Below are 20,284 nucleotides of genomic sequence, written 5' to 3' on the forward strand. Positions count from 1 at the left end.
TTACATCTTACAGTAGAACTTGTTTCATCAAGGAAGTTATGAATAATTGAATGATTGGATGTTACCAGTGGATTGGGGAGGGGGGTGTCCGTACACCATCTGACGCTGCCCAATCAGGCCTGTGACACGACTTTGCATGCATATAACTTTCTGCTGCCAGGTCACTTCTACGTTCTACCATAAATTAGTGGAGTTTTCTCTCCAGTCATGTTTAGGTTTTGTTCACACCTATATTACTTTGATTGTTCTGTTGCTTTATAGGAATAGTGAACATCACCCTATAAACCCCATCAGTCTCCATTGTGTGGCTCAGTCATGTACAGAGTAGTCACAGGTGGTGTTTTTGGAGATCACCCCTATAACTACTGGTAACTGTTCCTATGAGCAGGGCACATTGTGACGTGTACACTTGCATGTAATAACGCCATTTGTATTCCTATCTGATAACTTTTCAGCTGACATGTTTTTTTTTTTCTTTTCCAGCAATATCTGAAAGAAATATTGCGAGACATTGGTATTTACAATGTAAAAGGAACTCACAAGAACACTTGGGAGCTGAAGCCAGAGTACAGACATTACCAAGGAGAAGATAAAAGTGACTGAGACTGTGGAGGAGCGGCGCCATGGAGCTGCACGCACATCACCGGCTTTGTTTCTACTTTTTCTATTGATGATCAGCAGCTCCATACAAAGGCGACAAATGAATGGGGAACCCCTTATTCCTGGGAACAGTGACTTTGTATGCAGAAGACTCCTGTCTACAGTCTTTTGTACGTCTGCTTCCATTCAAATGTGTGTAGTCTATTTTTGTAAAATTTCATTTTGGACAGGAACTCCCACAACCCCCCTCCCCCACCACCCCAGCAATAAACATTGTGTTTTATTCTATAGACAGAATTGTGTCTGTGTATTTGTTCCTTCATTAGTCTTTATATCTGTAGTCACGGCAGAAGCAACTCTCCTTGTCACATGTTTGCAAAAATGTACTTCAAAGGGAATCAAATATGGCTGCCAACACTCCGAGGACATGATCCTGTGACTGATGTGTTTGTTTTTTTTCCTGCATCATACAAGTTCCTAATGATAAAAGATCCCTGTCTTATAAATTACTTTGTTGTGGATTCTTCTAAGTTGGGACCAATAGTGTATGTCCCTCTACAAGTTGTAACCATCTTAAACTAAGTGGCCTTTGCTGTAGTTGAACTTCAGGAAACTTGGTGGGAACCCTTTAGCTTTCATCTTTTGCATTGCCTAGGTTGAAAGCCATGGGTGAAACCTGCAATGCAGTTTATGGATGAAATTTGTCTAATCTCATCCACAATGTTGCTACTGTAGATAAGAGCAGGTTAAGCAGCTGAAAAGTTCAGGACAGCTGACCTGCTATGATCCTTGCTTGTGTGACCCCAGCCATAAACCTTTCCTCACGCTTTTAAGAGGATTATCCAGTTTCTATTCTCAATCCATAAAATGCCGACACCCGTGCCCCCCACAGATCAGCTGTGGTTTATACTAGGCTAGGTTAATACTTGTGCCTGGTGTCCGTCTGCTTGCAAATAGTTTAAAACAAAAAACAAGACACAGTTTGGTACTAAAAGGATTCCAAACTGTTACACCGTGAAGTTCTTAGGATAATATAAGGATTATTGCATTCTGGGAATATGTGTAACTTTCTTGCAAGTAAATAAACTTCTTTTCTCTGTGAACCTAAAAATTGCCACAAGAGGGCAGCAGAAGATGAAATGATGTCATAATTGGATACCGTTATTTATTTATTTTTTTTCAATACACCAACTTGAATGAAAGTTGTATTCTGTTGGTCTGAACAGGGTGTCGTTCATCTTCTAGCAGATGTTTGAGATGAGTTTATTACATTTGGCTCATTCAGAACAGTCGCTGTCTGTCTGACCTTACATCAATGGACTTGCTAGATTACAGCAATCAATGGACTTGCTAGATTACAGCAATCAATGGACTTGCTAGATTACAGCAATCAGAGGAAAGTGGAGCTTTATTTGGCGCTGAATTTTCCACGCTGGAAAAAAGCCTCCCATTGACTTCAATGGGTGCCGCTAGAAAATTCCGCTAGTGGAAAAAAACTAGCGGCACCCACTGAAATCAACGGAAGGCTTTTTTTCAGCCCTGAATTGCCAAATAAAGCGCCATTTTCCTCCGTGTGAATGGACCCTTAGAGTTTTTATTCTGACAATTTGCATACATAGTAAGGTTTTTTTTTTTTTTTTATCAATGCTGTTTTACATGTGAACATATATTGTATTATCTTTGTCTTGTAAACTTTGTCCTAAATAGGCACATGTAATAAAATTGTCCTTTAATACGACTGCAGGGACTGTCTTAGATTTTTTTAAAAAAACAAAAAACCTCCAATTTGGTACAAGAAGCCAAACCAGTAATATCTGGAATAGGCATAAACCTAGTGAGTATATATGGCAGCTTTCTTCTCTCTGATTTCGGTCATAGACAGTAACATGCTGCTGTTCTCCATGATGCCACATATTGAGTATTGAGAAAAGTGTCACTTTGTGCTTAACTTTATATTCTAATAATTATAATTATTCTATAAATCGTGTTGGTGTTTTGGGGTGTTAGGGACATCAAGGGGTCCCCATAATAGAGTATGTTGCAGAGTTCCAAATTAAATATCAGGCCTGGAGAAGTCACACACACACACACACACACAGCTGGTGGTGTACCAAGCGAGTTCTAATTTTAATGGTGCAAAAAAAGGTAATTTAAATACAATACAGACAAAAGTAGGTTGGACTATTCTAATAACATGATTGGTTGTAGAGTTATAACATAAACCTGGCACATGACTATTGGATGAGGCCTAATGTAACCTGCATCTCATTATTACTTTCCAAACTGGGATGGACTTTGTCCTTAAACAAAGAAAGTTTCAAAATACTTGTGTGAACTAACATCTCACACTATGTCTATATGTATATATCATGACAAGAGAGATAAGATTACATGCTGGTGCCAGCCTCGGAGATAACGATCAGAAACTCTAAGTCACCTCCATATACCATACATCTTCAAAAGATGAGACCCTTAAGCAAAACAGAGAGATAAGGATTCATAGCTCATTCACTAACATTCCATGCGCCTTATAACCTAAAAGGGTATCTTGGACTCTACAGAGATAAAAGACATACTTATACAGTTTTATATATAAAAGGTTACAAGATAGCTGACAATACAAAGATGGAGGATTTTGACTCTAACAGGGGGACGATTATTTTTGGGGCATATTTGAAGTGTTGACTAGAGACTGGTGATTTGAGGACCTTTCACCATCTCTACCAACTACAACTCTTACGTCCTTTAAAAGTTGCCCGTTCACTGATTCTGGTGCAGTTGGAATTTTTTCTCTAGCCCTCACCATTCCTAAGCAATCAGTGCTGTAGCTTTCAGCACCTATTATGCTAATTAAGCTATCTACTGTCAGGTGGGCGGTCCCTGGCCTTCTGCTCCATCTCAGGACTGCCCACCTGACAGTTTCAGCATACAATATGCTAATTGGCATAACAGCACTGATTGTTCAGGAACAGTAGGGGCTAGATTTGATTGATATTGATAAGTCAGCTGGGCTGGACAGTGTTGCTCCAAGAGTCCTAAAACGTTACAATGCTCAGCGCGCATCTGTATAACAAGTGTACGTGTATAGCGTGTTCCAGTGTTCTCCTGTTTTCTGCAGAAGTTTCCAGACAATTCAGCGGTGGTAGGTTGTATAGCTGATGGTGATGACAAGGTGTATAGTGAAGCGGTGAGGCCGAAAAGTTCTCATATAGAACTTGGCCAAAGCAAAGGAGATGATTATCAATTTGGGTTGGGCTCGTGCAGATGTAAAATCTGTCAGTATTGAGGGTCAGGAAGTGGAATGGGCTATGTCCTATAAGTACTTGGGTCGATACCTGGACAATAAATTAGATTAGAGACTGAATGGTAAAAAGGCGTACAAGAAGGGAGCCAGTAGGCCAGGCTTGTCTAAAGTCTGTGTCGTGGGCTAAATGCGGCCTGTGTTTAAATGTCACTGGGTTCGCCAGCACCTTTACCTTTAGGGGGCTCTACCAGATACCCACTGCTTTTTTATTAGGCAGTGGAGGTCCAGTAACAGTCCCTATTAACTTTCCTATTCCCGCATCTGCTCGTGGCCTCCTCTTCAGCCACCAGGGAACGCTCAAGTGCTGCATGTTAATCATCGTGACCTGATGTGTGGCCCACAAGTACTATTGAAGGCTGAAGTGGGAAGAGGAGGCCGTGAGCGGAGAGCGGGAAGTGAATGCAGCCTGGTTTTCTTATCAGGAAAATATTCAGTGTAACTAGTTATTTATCCATTTTATTTTTTTTTCTTTCAATGTGAAGGAGGAGTAATTAGTCCAGTGGGCGGTCCTAACAGTGATTGCCTGCTGTCTCTGTAAGTACAATTGCTGTCAGGACCGCCCACTGGACTCAATTACTCCATGGTATAGAAAGAACAGAGAAATAAATGGATTAATGACAAGTTATACTGACTCATTTCCTGTAAACTATATATCAATCTGCTCCACTTGCTCTATAACATGCTGCCTGCAGATTAGACAGCATTTTCATGGTGACAGGTTACCTTTAAACCTGAAGTGTTGATTATTGCTGCGGGTTTCACCCATAGCTCGCTCTCACCTTTTGTAGCCTGAATAGGAGTCACTGCTTTTTCCCTGATCATAAACAACGTGTTACAGAAAGGTTCCATGTCAACTCCTGTTGTAAAAACCATGTCAGGGTGCATTCACACGGAGGAAAATGGTGAGGAATTCGGTGTGCAATTTTCCATGCTGAAAAAAAGCCTCCCATTTCAATGGGTTCTGCTAGCTTTTATTTTTCCACTAGTGGAAAATTCAGCTAGTGGGGGAAAAAAAAAGCTAGTGGCACTTATTGAAGTCAATGGGAGGCTTTTTTTCAGTGTGGAAAATTCTACACCAAATTCCTCACCATTTTCCTCTGTGTGAATGGACCTCAAGGGGGTTGGATTCCCAGATAACATTGCTTTGAGTGGTATTTCTAGTCATCAAAAATTACAGGATACTTTTAAGTTTTTAAGTAAAACAACTCCAAATTGACACTGTTAGGACAGGTTCACACAGAGGAATTTGGAAAAGAATTTGAGGCAAAGCTTCAGTTTTCCCCTGCAGGTTTGAAGCCTGCGGTGCTATTTTCTTTTTCAGTGTCCTACTCGATTTTGAGTTTATGCCCTGTCCCCTTTGAAAAGACGGATTCTGGACAGTGAAGCTAGCCTTGCGGTACAATCACGTCAGTAAAAACTGGCTGTGTGTGGCCGTTTTTTTTAACAGACATCACAAGGCAGCATTAATTTTATATTTTGATATTTTTCTGGTGTTCTATTTTCAGCCACTTTCACAGATGCTCCTCCATACACTGAAATGTATGGGGGATCCATGAAAATGTCCGCCGCTCGGGTGCAAGATCGCCGTGAAAAACAAATGTTTTTCATGGCCTTTTTGCACCACCTTCATGTGCATCTGGCCTTTGGGTGTTGCATGCTCACATGCTGAAGATTTGTTGGAAAAAGTTCTCTGTCTGTCTCCAAACTGTGCAGCATGTGTGTATTATATCTGTATGAATCCAGCCTTAGAGTACACACACGCAGATTTTTGAGCTAAACCACAGGACTGCATGGATTAATCTCTCCTTTATACTTTTTACTGTTATTGCATTTAATTTTGCCTTTGACTTGGGAAACTACATTATGACTACTATAGAAAGTAGGCCTTGGACCACGTGTGGCAAGTTTGCAGCTGGTAAGCCATGGCTATGCACACGTGGCAAGTTTGCTGGGCTGCTAACCCAATCCAATGTACAGTAGCAGTGTATTGGATGGGATTTAAACAAATCATATCCACAAACTTGCTGGGGTTTTTTTCATCTGCAAAATATCTTGTTTTAAATTTTTTATTTTATTCTATTTTCTTTTTTTTTTTTTTTTGGAGTATGAGCAAGCAACAAATGTTCAGCATACATAATATTATGTAGCAGGTGGTGATCTGGTTTCTAATATTGATGGCCTATTCTCAGGATAGACCATTAATATTAGATCTGCGAGGGCCTGACATCACAGACCACCATAGTTCAGCTGCTCTGGGTCAGTATCGCACCCGGTAACATTTACATGCTGTACAAAGTGTATTGGTGGCTTTAGGTACTGCAGTGTTACCCTATTGAAGTCTATGCTACCCTTTATACATTGAGTGAGCAGTGCGGCCCACAGCATGTTGTACCTCCGATGCCGCCTCTGCTACCTCTTGTGTCACCCCCTCTATCTCGTAGATTGTAAGCTCTTATGAGCAGGGTCCTCAGTCCCATTGTGTGAAATGACTATTACTCTGTAATGTATCTTTTTGTTTGTACTTGAACTCTACAAATTGTACAGCGCTGCGGAATATGTTGGCGCTATATAAATAAAATGTATTATTATTATTAGATCATTATTAAAACAGCTGATCAGTGGAGGCCCAATTGTCATAACTCTGCTGAGCTGTTATTGATGATCTATAATAAAAATGAGCTGGAAAAGACTTGTAATAAAGTCCAACTTCCCCCCCTATATAACGTTCCCTGAGACAAATACTGCCCTCCAATGCCCCCTTATATTAATAAAGCCCTCTAATAACCCCTTGTATTAATAAAGCCCCAACAACCACCTTTTATAATGCCCCTTATATAAATGATCTCCCCATTTGTACCATTATATGATAGTTGTAATGCTCCCCAGTGGCCTCTTATATAAATATACCCTTTACATAAAGCCACGGTAAAGATAATCCAGCCACAATATGTACAATATGGCTGGGCTTCTGGAAAGTGCTAGGCCATAGAAAGTTCTTATATTTATAGCCCTACCCAATCTTTGCAAGGAAGCTTTTCCTTCAACTTTACTTCTATTTCAATATAACAGCTGTGACCACTAGACAAGGGTTAGCCGGTGACTTGTAGTCCTTGCCAGGATTGCAGTGTTCTGCTACTCTATCACCCCTAATGAAAGTGAATGTGGTCATGTTGTCAACCCAAGTTGGTAGAATCTTAACCTTCCGGATTTCTGCGTGACCTCATTCACTATTGTTAGGCAATTACATTTTGGCTTGAACAGAAATCTTGCAGTTATACAATTTATTCAACAGAAAACCTGATCACATGGCCATAGGTTGCTGTAGGCCCTTATCCTAAATCTGGCAATACACATTAGATTTTGGGTGGTGTGATGCAGCTGTACGGTTAACTATGATCTTACTATTAACTAAAAAAAAGTGCCATGATCTGTGTAAACTAGTCAATGCTAAGCCACATTTGCCACACGCTGATGTTTTTGGCCAACAGCTGGCTAACTAGCATGGCATATTTTGGTAGAATATAGTCTGCCTTCACTCATGGGCGTTCATGGTATTTTTATGGAAATATTAGCGATTTCAGCAGCCAAGAATCTCTGTATGCCAGCTTTATGGTGGATTCTGATTCACATGGCTAGAATTCATTTACAGCCACAAATCTCAAAGTGTGATCGAATGCCCCGATCTTACAGCAAGGCTACAGCCTGCGGGGTCATGGCTTCTACTTCATGTGGCTACTAATAAAGAAAGAGCTGTAATCCATCTCACTGAGGTACTGGAGTGTTGTAAGAGAGAAAAGATGGCATATATATATATATATATATATATATATACTGTATATACACAGTCCTATGAAAAAGGTTGGGCACCCCTATTAATCTTAATCATTTTTAGTTCTAAGTATATTTTGGTGTTTGCAGCAGCCATTTCAGTTTGATATATCTAATAACTGATGGACACAGTAATATTTCAGGATTGAAATGAGGTTTATTGTACTAACAGAAAATGTGCAATATGCATTTAACCAAAATTTGACCGGTGCAAAAGTATGGGCACCTCAACAGAAAAGTGACATTAATGTTTAGTAGATCCTCCTTTTGCCTCTAGTCGCTTCCTGTAGCTTTTAATCAGTTCCTGGATGAAGGGATTTTGGACCATTCCTCTTTACAAAACAATTCCAGTTCAGTTAAGTTTGATGGTCGCCGAGCATGGACAGCCCGCTTCAAATCATCCCACAGATGTTCATTGATATTCAGGTCTGGGGACTGGGATGGCCATTGCAGAACATTGTAATTGTTCCTCTGCATGAATGCCTGAGTCGATTTGGAGTGGTGTTTTGGATCATTGTCTTGCTGAAATATCCATCCCCGGTGTAACTTCAACTTCGTCACTGATTCTTAAACATTATTTTCAAAAATCTGCCAATACTGAGTGGAATCCATGCGACCCTCAACTCTAACAAGATTCCAGGTGCCGGCATTGGCCACACAGCCCCAAAGCATGATGGAACCTCCACCAAATTTTACAGTGGGTAGCAAGGGTTTTTTTTGGACGCCATGCATAACGCCTTTTTCTATGACCAAACAACTCAATCTTTGTTTCATCAGTCCACAGGACCTTCTTCCAAAATGAAGCTGGCTTGTCCAAATGTGCTTTTGCATACCTCAGGCGACTCTGTTTGTGGCATGCTTGCAGAAACGGCTTCTTTCTCATCACTCTCCCATACAGCTTCTCCTTGTGCAAAGTGCGCTGTATTGTTACCGATGCACAGTGACACCATCTGCAGCAAGATGATGCCGCAGCTCTTTGGAGGTAGTCTGTGGATTGTCCTTGACTGTTCTCACCATTCTTCTTCTCTGGCTTTCTGATATTTTTCTTGGCCTGCCACTTCTGGGCTTAACAAGAACTGTCCCTGTGGTCTTCCATTTCCTTACTATGTTCCTCACAGTGGAAACTGACAGGTTAAATCTCTGAGACAACTTTTTGTATCCTTCCCCTGAACAACTATGTTGAACAATCTTTGTTTTCAGATCATTTGAGAGCGGGCTGTCCATGCTCGGCGACCATCAAACTTAACTAAACTTGAATTGTTTTGTAAAGAGGAATGGTCCAAAATACAGTCCTATGAAAAAGTTTGGGCCCCCGTATTAATCTTAATCATTTTTAGTTCTAAATATTTTGGTGTTTATAACAGCCATTTCAGTTTGATAGATCTAATAACTGATGGACACAGTAATATTTCAGGATTGAAATGAGGTTTATTGTACTAACAGAAAATGTGCAATATGCATTAAACCAAAATTTGACCGGTGCAAAAGTATGGGCACCTCAACAGAAAAGTGACATTAATATTTAGTAGATCCTCCTTTTGCAAAGATAACAGCCTCTAGTCGCTTCCTGTAGCTTTTAATCAGTTCCTGGATCCTGGATAAAGGTATTTTGGACAAACAATTCAAGTTCAGTTAAGTTAGATGGTCGCCGAGCATGGACAGCCCGCTTCAAATCATCCCACAGATGTTCAATGATATTCAGGTCTGGGGACTGGGATGGCCATTCCAGAACATTGTAATTGTTCCTCTGCATGAATGCCTGAGGATTTGGAGCGGTGTTTTGGATCATTGTCTTGTTGAAATATCCATCCCCGGCGTAACTTCAACTTCGTCACTGATTCTTGAACATTATTCTCAAGAATCTGCTGATACTGAGTGGAATCCATGCGACTCTCAACTTTAACAAGATTCCCGATGCCGGCATTGGCCACACAGCCCCAAAGCATGATGGAACCTCCACCAAATTTTACAGTGGGTAGCAAGTGTTTTTCTTGGAATGCTGTTTCTTTTTGGACGCCATGCATAACGCCTTTTTTTATAACCAAACAACTCAATTTTTGTTTCCAAAATGAAGCTGCCTTGTCCAAATGTGCTTTTTCATACCTCAGGCAACTCTATTTGTGGCGTACATGCAGAAACGGCTTCTTTCTCATCACTCTCCCATACAGCTTCTATTTGTGCAAAGTGCGCTGTATAGTTGACCAATGCACAGTGACACCATCTGCAGCAAGATGATGCTGCAGCTCTTTGGAGGTGGTCTGTGGATTGTCCTTGACTGTTCTCACCATTCTTCTTCTCTGCCTTTCTGATATTTTTCTTGGCCTGCCACTTCTGGGCTTAACAAGAACTGTCCCTGTGGTCTTCCATTTCCTTACTATGTTCCTCACAGTGGAAACTGACAGGTTAAATCTCTGAGACAACTTTTTGTATCCTTCACCTGAACAACTATGTTGAACAATCTTTGTTTTCAGATCATTTGAGAGTTGTTTTGAGTAGCCCATGATGCCACTCTTCAGAGGAGATTCAAATAGGAGATCAACTTGCAATTGGCCACCTTAAATACCTTTTCTTATGATTGGATACATCTGGCTATGAAGTTCAAAGCTCACTGAGGTTACAAAACCAATTTTGTGCTTCAGTAAGTCAGTAAAAAGTAGTTAGGAGTATTCAAATCAATAAAATGATAAGGGTGCCCATACTTTTGCACCGGTCAAATTTTGGTTTAATGCATATTGCACATTTTCTGTTGGTACAATAAACTTCATTTCAATCCTGAAATATTACTGTGTCCATCAGTTATTAGTAGAGATGAGCGAACACTAAAATGTTCGAGGTTCGAAATTCGATTCGAACAGCCGCTCAATGTTCGTGTGTTCGAACGGGTTTCGAACCCCATTATAGTCTATGGGGAACAGATACTCGTTAAGGGGGAAACCCAAATCCGTGTCTGGAGGGTCACCAAGTCCACTATGACACCCCAGGAAATGATGCCAACACCTCTGGAATGACACTGGGACAGCAGGGGAAGCATGTCTGGGGGCATCTAACACACCAAAGACCCTCTATTACCCCAACATCACAGCCTAACAACTACACACTTTACACACTCAATACCACCTCTCTGACAGTAGGAAAACACCTTGAAACATGTGTATTTGGCACTTGCAGTGAGGAGAGCTTGTCACCAGCAGTGAATTTGGCCCTTGTAGTAAGTTGAGGTTGGCACCAACATTTGTTTTGAAAATCAGGGTGGATTGAGCCTCTAACCAGCAGAGTTTGGGCAAATTCATGGTGGAGGGAGCCTCTAAAAACCCCAGTTTGGACCAATTCATGGTGGAGGGAGACTCTAAAAACCCCAGTTTGGACCAATTCATGGTGGAGGGAGACTCTAAAAACCCCAGTTTGGACCAATTCATGGTGGAGGGAGCCTCTAAAAACCCCAGTTTGGACCAATTCATGGTGGAGGGAGCCTCTAACCAGCCCAGTTTGGACCAATTAATGGTGGAGGGAGCCTCTAAACAGCCAAGTTTTGGGAAATTCATGGTGGAGGGAGCCTCTAACCAGCCCAGTTTGGACCAATTCATGGTGGAGGGAGCCTCTAACCAGCCCAGTTTGGACCAATTCATGGTGGAGGGAGCCTCTAAACAGCCCAGTTTGGGCAAATTCATGGTGGAGGGAGCCTCTAAAAAACCCAGTTTGGACCAATTCATGGTGGAGGGAGCCTCTAATTAGCCCAGTTTGGACCAATTCATGGTGGAGGGAGCCTCTAACCAGCCCAGTTTGGACCAATTAATGGTGGAGGGAGCCTCTAACCACCCCAGTTTGGGCAAATTCATGGTGGAGGGAGCCTCTAACCAGCCCAGTTTGGACCAATTAATGGTGGAGGGAGCCTCTAAACAGCCAAGTTTTGGGAAATTCATGGTGGAGGGAGCCTCTAACCAGCCCAGTTTGGACCAATTCATGGTGGAGGGAGCCTCTAAACAGCCCAGTTTGGGCAAATTCATGGTGGAGGGAGCCTCTAAACAGCCCAGTTTGGGCAAATTCATGGTGGAGGGAGCCTCTAACCAGCCCAGTTTGGACCAATTAATGGTGGAGGGAGCCTCTAAACAGCCAAGTTTTGGGAAATTCAAGGTGGAGGGAGCCTCTAACCAGCCCAGTTTGGACCAATTAATGGTGGAGGGAGCCTCTAACCACCCCAGTTTGGACCAATTCATGGTGGAGGGAGCCTCTAACCACCCCAGTTTGGACCAATTCATGGTGGAGGGAGCCTCTAAACAGCCCAGTTTGGGCAAATTCATGGTGGAGGGAGCCTCTAACCAGCCCAGTTTGGACCAATTAATGGTGGAGGGAGCCTCTAAACAGCCCAGTTTGGGCAAATTCATGGTGGAGGGAGCCTCTAACCAGCCCAGTTTGGACCAATTAATGGTGGAGGGAGCCTCTAAACAGCCAAGTTTTGGGAAATTCATGGTGGAGGGAGCCTCTAACCAGCCCAGTTTGGACCAATTAATGGTGGAGGGAGCCTCTAACCACCCCAGTTTGGGCAAATTCATGGTGGAGGGAGCCTCTAACCAGCCCAGTTTGGACCAATTAATGGTGGAGGGAGCCTCTAAACAGCCCAGTTTGGGCAAATTCATGGTGGAGGGAGCCTCTAAACAGCCAAGTTTTGGGAAATTCATGGTGGAGGGAGCCTCTAACCAGCCCAGTTTGGACCAATTCATGGTGGAGGGAGCCTCTAAACAGCCCAGTTTGGGCAAATTCATGGTGGAGGGAGCCTCTAAAAAACCCAGTTTGGACCAATTCATGGTGGAGGGAGCCTCTAATTAGCCCAGTTTGGACCAATTAATTGTGGAGGGAGCCTCTAACCAGCCCAGTTTGGACCAATTAATGGTGGAGGGAGCCTCTAACCACCCCAGTTTGGGCAAATTCATGGTGGAGGGAGCCTCTAACCAGCCCAGTTTGGACCAATTAATGGTGGAGGGAGCCTCTAACCAGCCCAGTTTGGACCAATTAATGGTGGAGGGAGCCTCTAACCACCCCAGTTTGGACCAATTCATGGTGGAGGGAGCCTCTAACCAGCCCAGTTTGGACCAATTCATGGTGGAGGGAGCCTCTAAACAGCCCAGTTTGGGCAAATTCATGGTGGAGGGAGCCTCTAAAAAACCCAGTTTGGACCAATTCATGGTGGAGGGAGCCTCTAATTAGCCCAGTTTGGACCAATTAATTGTGGAGGGAGCCTCTAACCAGCCCAGTTTGGACCAATTAATGGTGGAGGGAGCCTCTAAAAAACCCAGTTTGGACCAATTCATGGTGGAGGGAGCCTCTAAACAGCCCAGTTTGGGCAAATTCATGGTGGAGGGAGCCTCTAACCAGCCCAGTTTGGACCAATTAATGGTGGAGGGAGCCTCTAAACAGCCAAGTTTTGGGAAATTCATGGTGGAGGGAGCCTCTAACCAGCCCAGTTTGGACCAATTAATGGTGGAGGGAGCCTCTAACCAGCCCAGTTTGGACCAATTAATGGTGGAGGGAGCCTCTAACCAGCCCAGTTTGGACCAATTAATGGTGGAGGGAGCCTCTAAACAGCCAAGTTTTGGGAAATTCATGGTGGAGGGAGCCTCTAACCAGCCCAGTTTGGACCAATTCATGGTGGAGGGAGCCTCTAAACAGCCCAGTTTGGGCAAATTCATGGTGGAGGGAGCCTCTAAAAAACCCAGTTTGGACCAATTCATGGTGGAGGGAGCCTCTAATTAGCCCAGTTTGGACCAATTAATTGTGGAGGGAGCCTCTAACCAGCCCAGTTTGGACCAATTAATGGTGGAGGGAGCCTCTAACCACCCCAGTTTGGGCAAATTCATGGTGGAGGGAGCCTCTAACCAGCCCAGTTTGGACCAATTAATGGTGGAGGGAGCCTCTAACCAGCCCAGTTTGGACCAATTAATGGTGGAGGGAGCCTCTAACCACCCCAGTTTGGACCAATTCATGGTGGAGGGAGCCTCTAACCAGCCCAGTTTGGACCAATTCATGGTGGAGGGAGCCTCTAAACAGCCCAGTTTGGGCAAATTCATGGTGGAGGGAGCCTCTAAAAAACCCAGTTTGGACCAATTCATGGTGGAGGGAGCCTCTAATTAGCCCAGTTTGGACCAATTAATTGTGGAGGGAGCCTCTAACCAGCCCAGTTTGGACCAATTAATGGTGGAGGGAGCCTCTAACCACCCCAGTTTGGGCAAATTCATGGTGGAGGGAGCCTCTAACCAGCCCAGTTTGGACCAATTAATGGTGGAGGGAGCCTCTAACCAGCCCAGTTTGGACCAATTAATGGTGGAGGGAGCCTCTAACCACCCCAGTTTGGACCAATTCATGGTGGAGGGAGCCTCTAACCAGCCCAGTTTGGACCAATTCATGGTGGAGGGAGCCTCTAAACAGCCCAGTTTGGGCAAATTCATGGTGGAGGGAGCCTCTAAAAAACCCAGTTTGGACCAATTCATGGTGGAGGGAGCCTCTAATTAGCCCAGTTTGGACCAATTAATTGTGGAGGGAGCCTCTAACCAGCCCAGTTTGGACCAATTAATGGTGGAGGGAGCCTCTAACCACCCCAGTTTGGGCAAATTCATGGTGGAGGGAGCCTCTAACCAGCCCAGTTTGGACCAATTAATGGTGGAGGGAGCCTCTAACCAGCCCAGTTTGGACCAATTAATGGTGGAGGGAGCCTCTAACCACCCCAGTTTGGACCAATTCATGGTGGAGGGAGCCTCTAACCACCCCAGTTTGGACCAATTCATGGTGGAGGGAGCCTCTAAACAGCCCAGTTTGGGCAAATTCATGGTGGAGGGAGCCTCTAACCAGCCCAGTTTGGACCAATTAATGGTGGAGGGAGCCTCTAAACAGCCCAGTTTGGGCAAATTCATGGTGGAGGGAGCCTCTAACCAGCCCAGTTTGGACCAATTAATGGTGGAGGGAGCCTCTAACCACCCCAGTTTGGACCAATTCATGGTGGAGGGAGCCTCTAACCACCCCAGTTTGGACCAATTCATGGTGGAGGGAGCCTCTAAACAGCCCAGTTTGGGCAAATTCATGGTGGAGGGAGCCTCTAACCAGCCCAGTTTGGACCAATTAATGGTGGAGGGAGCCTCTAAACAGCCCAGTTTGGGCAAATTCATGGTGGAGGGAGCCTCTAACCAGCCCAGTTTGGACCAATTAATGGTGGAGGGAGCCTCTAAACAGCCAAGTTTTGGGAAATTCATGGTGGAGGGAGCCTCTAACCAGCCCAGTTTGGACCAATTAATGGTGGAGGGAGCCTCTAACCACCCCAGTTTGGGCAAATTCATGGTGGAGGGAGCCTCTAACCAGCCCAGTTTGGACCAATTAATGGTGGAGGGAGCCTCTAAACAGCCCAGTTTGGGCAAATTCATGGTGGAGGGAGCCTCTAAACAGCCAAGTTTTGGGAAATTCATGGTGGAGGGAGCCTCTAACCAGCCCAGTTTGGACCAATTCATGGTGGAGGGAGCCTCTAAACAGCCCAGTTTGGGCAAATTCATGGTGGAGGGAGCCTCTAAAAAACCCAGTTTGGACCAATTCATGGTGGAGGGAGCCTCTAAACAGCCCAGTTTGGGCAAATTCATGGTGGAGGGAGCCTCTAACCAGCAGAGTTGGGGGAAATCAGGGTGGAGGGAGCCTAGTATTAGCAGAATTGTGCAATGCTTATGGTGGATGAGTATGAGGATGCGGAGGAATTGGAGAGGTTGAGTACAGACATGGAGTTTCATGTTGGGGTGCTTTACACAGGTGGGCACAAAAATGACGGCTCTACCCAGTGGTGGTTCATTTTTATCAAAGTGAGCCGGTCGGCACTCTCAGCTGACAGACGGGTGCGCTTGTCAGTGATGATGCCACCGGCTGCACTGAACACCCTCTCAGATAGGACGCTGGCGGCAGGACAGGACAGCACCTCCAAGGCATATAGGGCAAGTTCAAGCCACAGGTCCAACTTCGACACCCAATACGTGTAGGGCGCAGAGGGGTCGGAGAGGACAGGGCTGTGGTCGGAAAGGTATTCCCGCAACATGCGCCTATACTTCTCACGCCTGGTGACACTAGGACCCTCCGTGGCGGCACTTTGGCGAGGGGGTGCCATCAAGGTGTCCCAGACCTTAGACAGTGTGCCCCTCGTTTGTGTGGACCGGTGAGAACTTGGTTGCCTACTGGAGGAACTGCCCTCCCTGCCGCCAACGTCACATGCTGGAAACATCTCCATCATATTCTGCACCAATTGCCTGTGGCAAGCATTGATGCGATTGGCCCTCCCCTCTACCGGAATAAAAGACGAGATGTTGTTTTTATACCGGGGGTCAAGGATAGCAAAGATCCAGTACTGGTTGTCCTCCATGATTTTGACAATACGCTTGTCGGTTGTAAAGCACCCCAACATGAACTCAGCCATGTCTGCCACAGTGTTAGTTGGCATGACTCCTCTGGCCCCACCGGAAAGTTCAATCTCCATTTCCTCCTCATCCTCCATGTCTACCCATCCGCGCTGCAACAATGGGACGATTCGAAGTTGCCCGGAAGCCTCCTGTATCACCATCACATCATCGGACAACTCTTCTTCCTCCTCCTCCTCCTCCTCCTCCTCCATTAAACGCAGTGAAGCGGACAGATGTGTGGACCTACTCTCCAGCTGTGACGGATCGGATGCTATCCCTAACTCCTCTGTGTGATCTGAGTTATCCCTGATGTCAATCAGGGATTCTCTCAGAACACACAAGAGCGGGATTGTAAGGCTCACCATCGCATCCTCAGAGCTCACCCTCCTTGTGGACTCCTCAAAGACCCGTAGGATGTCACAAAGGTCTCTCATCCATGGCCACTCATGGATGTGAAACTGAGGCAGCTGACTTTGTGGCACCCTAGGGTTTTGTAGCTGGTATTCCATCAAAGGTCTCTGCTGCTCAACCACTCTATTCAACATCTGAAACGTTGAGTTCCAGCGTGTGGGGACGTCGCACAAAAGCCGGTGTTGTGGCACATGCAGGCGTTGCTGGAGAGATTTTAAGCTAGCAGCGGCTACTGTCGACTTGCGAAAGTGGGCGCACATGCGCCGCACTTTCACGAGTAGCTCTGGAACATTGGGGTAGCTCTTTAGGAAACGTTGCACCACTAGGTTGAAGACGTGGGCCAGGCATGGAACATGTTGGAGTCCGGCAAGCTCCAGAGCTGCTACCAGGTTCCGGCCGTTATCACAAACGACCATGCCTGGGCCCAGGTGCAGCGGCTCAAACCATATTGCCGTCTCATCGAGGAGGGCATCCCTCACCTCGGAGGCAGTGTGCTGTCTGTCCCCCAAGCTGATCAGCTTCAGCACAGCCTGCTGACGTCTACCAACGCCAGTGCTGCAACGTTTCCAACTCGTAGCTGGGGTCAATCTAACAGCGGAGGAGGAGGCGGTGGCGGAGGAGGAGGCGGTGGCGGAGGAGGAGGCGGTAGAGGAGGAGGAGGAGGAGGGGGGTGTTCTTCTCGTGTCCCTGCCAGGAATGTTAGGCGGGGAGACGAGGTACACCGGGCCAGTTTGGGAAGCAGTCCCAGCCTCAACTACATTCACCCAGTGTGCCGTCAGTGAAATGTAGCGTCCCTGTCCGCATGCACTTGTCCACGCGTCGGTGGTCAAGTGGACCTTTGTGCAAAGCGCGGAACTAAGGGCCCGCCTGATGTTGAGTGACACGTGCTGGTGCAAGGCGGGGACGGCACACCGGGAGAAGTAGTGACGGCTAGGGACGGCATAGCGAGGTGCCGCAGTTGCCATCAGGTCCAGGAAGGCGGGAGTTTCAACAAGCCGGAACGCCAACATCTCCTGGGCCAGCAGTTTAGCGATGTTGGCGTTCAAGGCTTGCGCGTGTGGGTGGTTAGCAGTGTATTTCTGCCGCCGCTCCAATGTCTGAGAGATGGTGGGTTGTTGTAAAGAAACGCCTGATGGTGCCTTTGATGGTGCAGGAGAAGGAGATAAGACAGGACCAGGGGAGGATGAGGTAGAAGTCAACAAAGTGGCGGAGGCAGATGAAGTGGTGTCCTGGCTCGTCCTCTGGAGTGCATCGCCAGCACAGTCAGCAGTGGCAGTGGCAGAGGCAGAGGCAGAGGCAGTGGCAGTGGCGTGAACGGCAGTCGGCCTTTGTCCTGCCGTTGCTGCCTGCCACTGATTCCAGTGCTTGGATTCCAAATGACGGCGCATTGAAGTGGTGGACAGGTTGCTCTTCTCAGAGCCCCTAATCAATTTCGAGAGGCAAATTGTGCAGACAACACTATATCTGTCCTCGGCGCATTCCTTGAAAAAACTCCACACCTTCGAGAAACGTGCCCTCGAGGTGGGAGTTTTTCGGGGCTGGGTACGAACTGGAACATCTTGGGAGATTCCGGGTGTGGCCTGGCTTCGCCTAAGCTGCTGACCTCTGCCTCTGCCTCTAGCTACCCTTTTTGGTGCTGCACCTGCCTCAACATCCACACTACTTTCCCCGCTTGACATCCCCCCTGTCCAGGTCGGGTCAGTGTCCTCATCATCCACCACTTCCTCTTCCAACTCCTGTCTCATCTCCTCCTCCCGCACAATGCGCCGGTCAACTGGATGCCCTGACGGCAACTGCGTCACATCATCGTCGATGAGGGTGGGTTGCTGGTCATCCACCACCAAATCGAACGGAGATGGAGGAGACTCTAGTGTTTGAGCATCTGGATACAGATGCTCCTCTGTTAGGTTCGTGGAATCGTGACGTGGAGAGGCAGGTTGAGGGACAATGAAAGGAGCGGAGAACAGCTCTGGGGAGCAGGGACAGTTTGGGTTATTGTTCTGTAAAGCTTCGGAATTTTGGGAGGAAGGAAGACAAGACTGTTGGGTAATAGGAGGAGAGGAGGCAGAGTCTGACTGGCTGCTGGACAATGTGCTGTAAGCGTTCTCTGACAGCCATTGCAAGACCTGTTCCTGGTTCTCGGGCCTACTAAGGTTTGTACCCTGCAGTTTAGTTAATGTGGCAAGCAACCCTGGCACTGTGGAGTGGCGCAATGCTTGCTGCCCCACAGGAGTAGGCACGGGACGCCCTGTGGCTTCACTGCTACCTTGCTCCCCAGAACCATTCCCCCGACCTCGCCCACGGCCTCGTCCACGTCCCTTTCCGGGAGCCTTGCGCATTTTGAATTCCTAGTTAGAAATTGGCACTGTATACCAGTAGTAAAAATTGTGGGTGCACGTAACCCCAATATATTCTTTGAATTCCCAGTCAGACACTGGCACTATATGGCAGTAGCAAGAAATGAGGGTATTTGTATTCCCAATATACTCTTTGAATTCCCAGTCAGACAATGGCACTGTATACCAGTAGTAAAAATTGTGGGTGCACGTAACCCCAATATATTCTTTGAATTCCCAGTCAGAAACTGGCACTATATGGCAGTAGCAAGAAATGAGGGTATTTGTATTCCCAATATACTCTTTGAATTCCCAGTCAGACAATGGCACTGTATACCAGTAGTAAAAATTGTGGGTGCACGTAACCCCAATATATTCTTTGAATTCCCAGTCAGACACTGGCACTATATGGCAGTAGCAAGAAATGAGGGTATTTGTATTCCCAATATACTCTTTGAATTCCCAGTCAGACAATGGCACTGTATACCAGTAGTAAAAATTGTGGGTGCACGTAACCCCAATATATTCTTTGAATTCCCAGTCAGAAACTGGCACTATATGGCAGTAGCAAGAAATGAGGGTATTTGTATTCCCAATATACTCTTTGAATTCCCAGTCAGACAATGGCACTGTATACCAGTAGTAAAAATTGTGGGTGCACGTAACCCCAATATATTCTTTGAATTCCCAGTCAGACACTGGCACTATATGGCAGTAGCAAGAAATGAGGGTATTTGTATTCCCAATATACTCTTTGAATTCCCAGTCAGACAATGGCACTGTATACCAGTAGTAAAAATTGTGGGTGCACGTAACCCCAATATATTCTTTGAATTCCCAGTCAGAAACTGGCACTATATGGCAGTAGCAAGAAATGAGGGTATTTGTATTCCCAATATACTCTTTGAATTCCCAGTCAGACAATGGCACTGTATACCAGTAGTAAAAATTGTGGGTGCACGTAACCCCAATATATTCTTTGAATTCCCAGTCAGACACTGGCACTATATGGCAGTAGCAAGAAATGAGGGTATTTGTATTCCCAATATACTCTTTGAATTCCCAGTCAGACAATGGCACTGTATACCAGTAGTAAAAATTGTGGGTGCACGTAACCCCAATATATTCTTTGAATTCCCAGTCAGAAACTGGCACTATATGGCAGTAGCAAGAAATGAGGGTATTTGTATTCCCAATATACTCTTTGAATTCCCAGTCAGACAATGGCACTGTATACCAGTAGTAAAAATTGTGGGTGCACGTAACCCCAATATATTCTTTGAATTCCCAGTCAGACACTGGCACTATATGGCAGTAGCAAGAAATGAGGGTATTTGTATTCCCAATATACTCTTTGAATTCCCAGTCAGACAATGGCACTGTATACC

General features: G+C 45.6%; 2 protein-coding genes across 3 annotated transcripts in view; one reads left to right on the top strand and one right to left on the bottom strand.

The window, feature by feature from the left end:
• Positions 1-1,159, top strand: part of GTF2F2 (general transcription factor IIF subunit 2) — a 131,606-nt gene extending 130,447 nt beyond the window's left edge. For both annotated transcript variants that reach the window (XM_075265478.1, XM_075265479.1), the window contains one exon: positions 484-1,159. In XM_075265478.1, coding sequence (XP_075121579.1) covers positions 484-603 — 120 coding nt within the window. In that variant the 3' untranslated portion in view covers positions 604-1,159. The remainder of the gene's footprint in view (positions 1-483) is intronic.
• The window catches only part of TPT1 (tumor protein, translationally-controlled 1), a 279,090-nt gene that overhangs the window by 227,417 nt on the left and 31,389 nt on the right, over positions 1-20,284 (bottom strand). The window lies entirely within an intron of this gene.

The sequence above is a fragment of the Leptodactylus fuscus genome, chromosome 2 (assembly GCF_031893055.1).
Source record: "Leptodactylus fuscus isolate aLepFus1 chromosome 2, aLepFus1.hap2, whole genome shotgun sequence".
Taxonomy (NCBI): Eukaryota; Metazoa; Chordata; class Amphibia; order Anura; family Leptodactylidae; genus Leptodactylus; species Leptodactylus fuscus.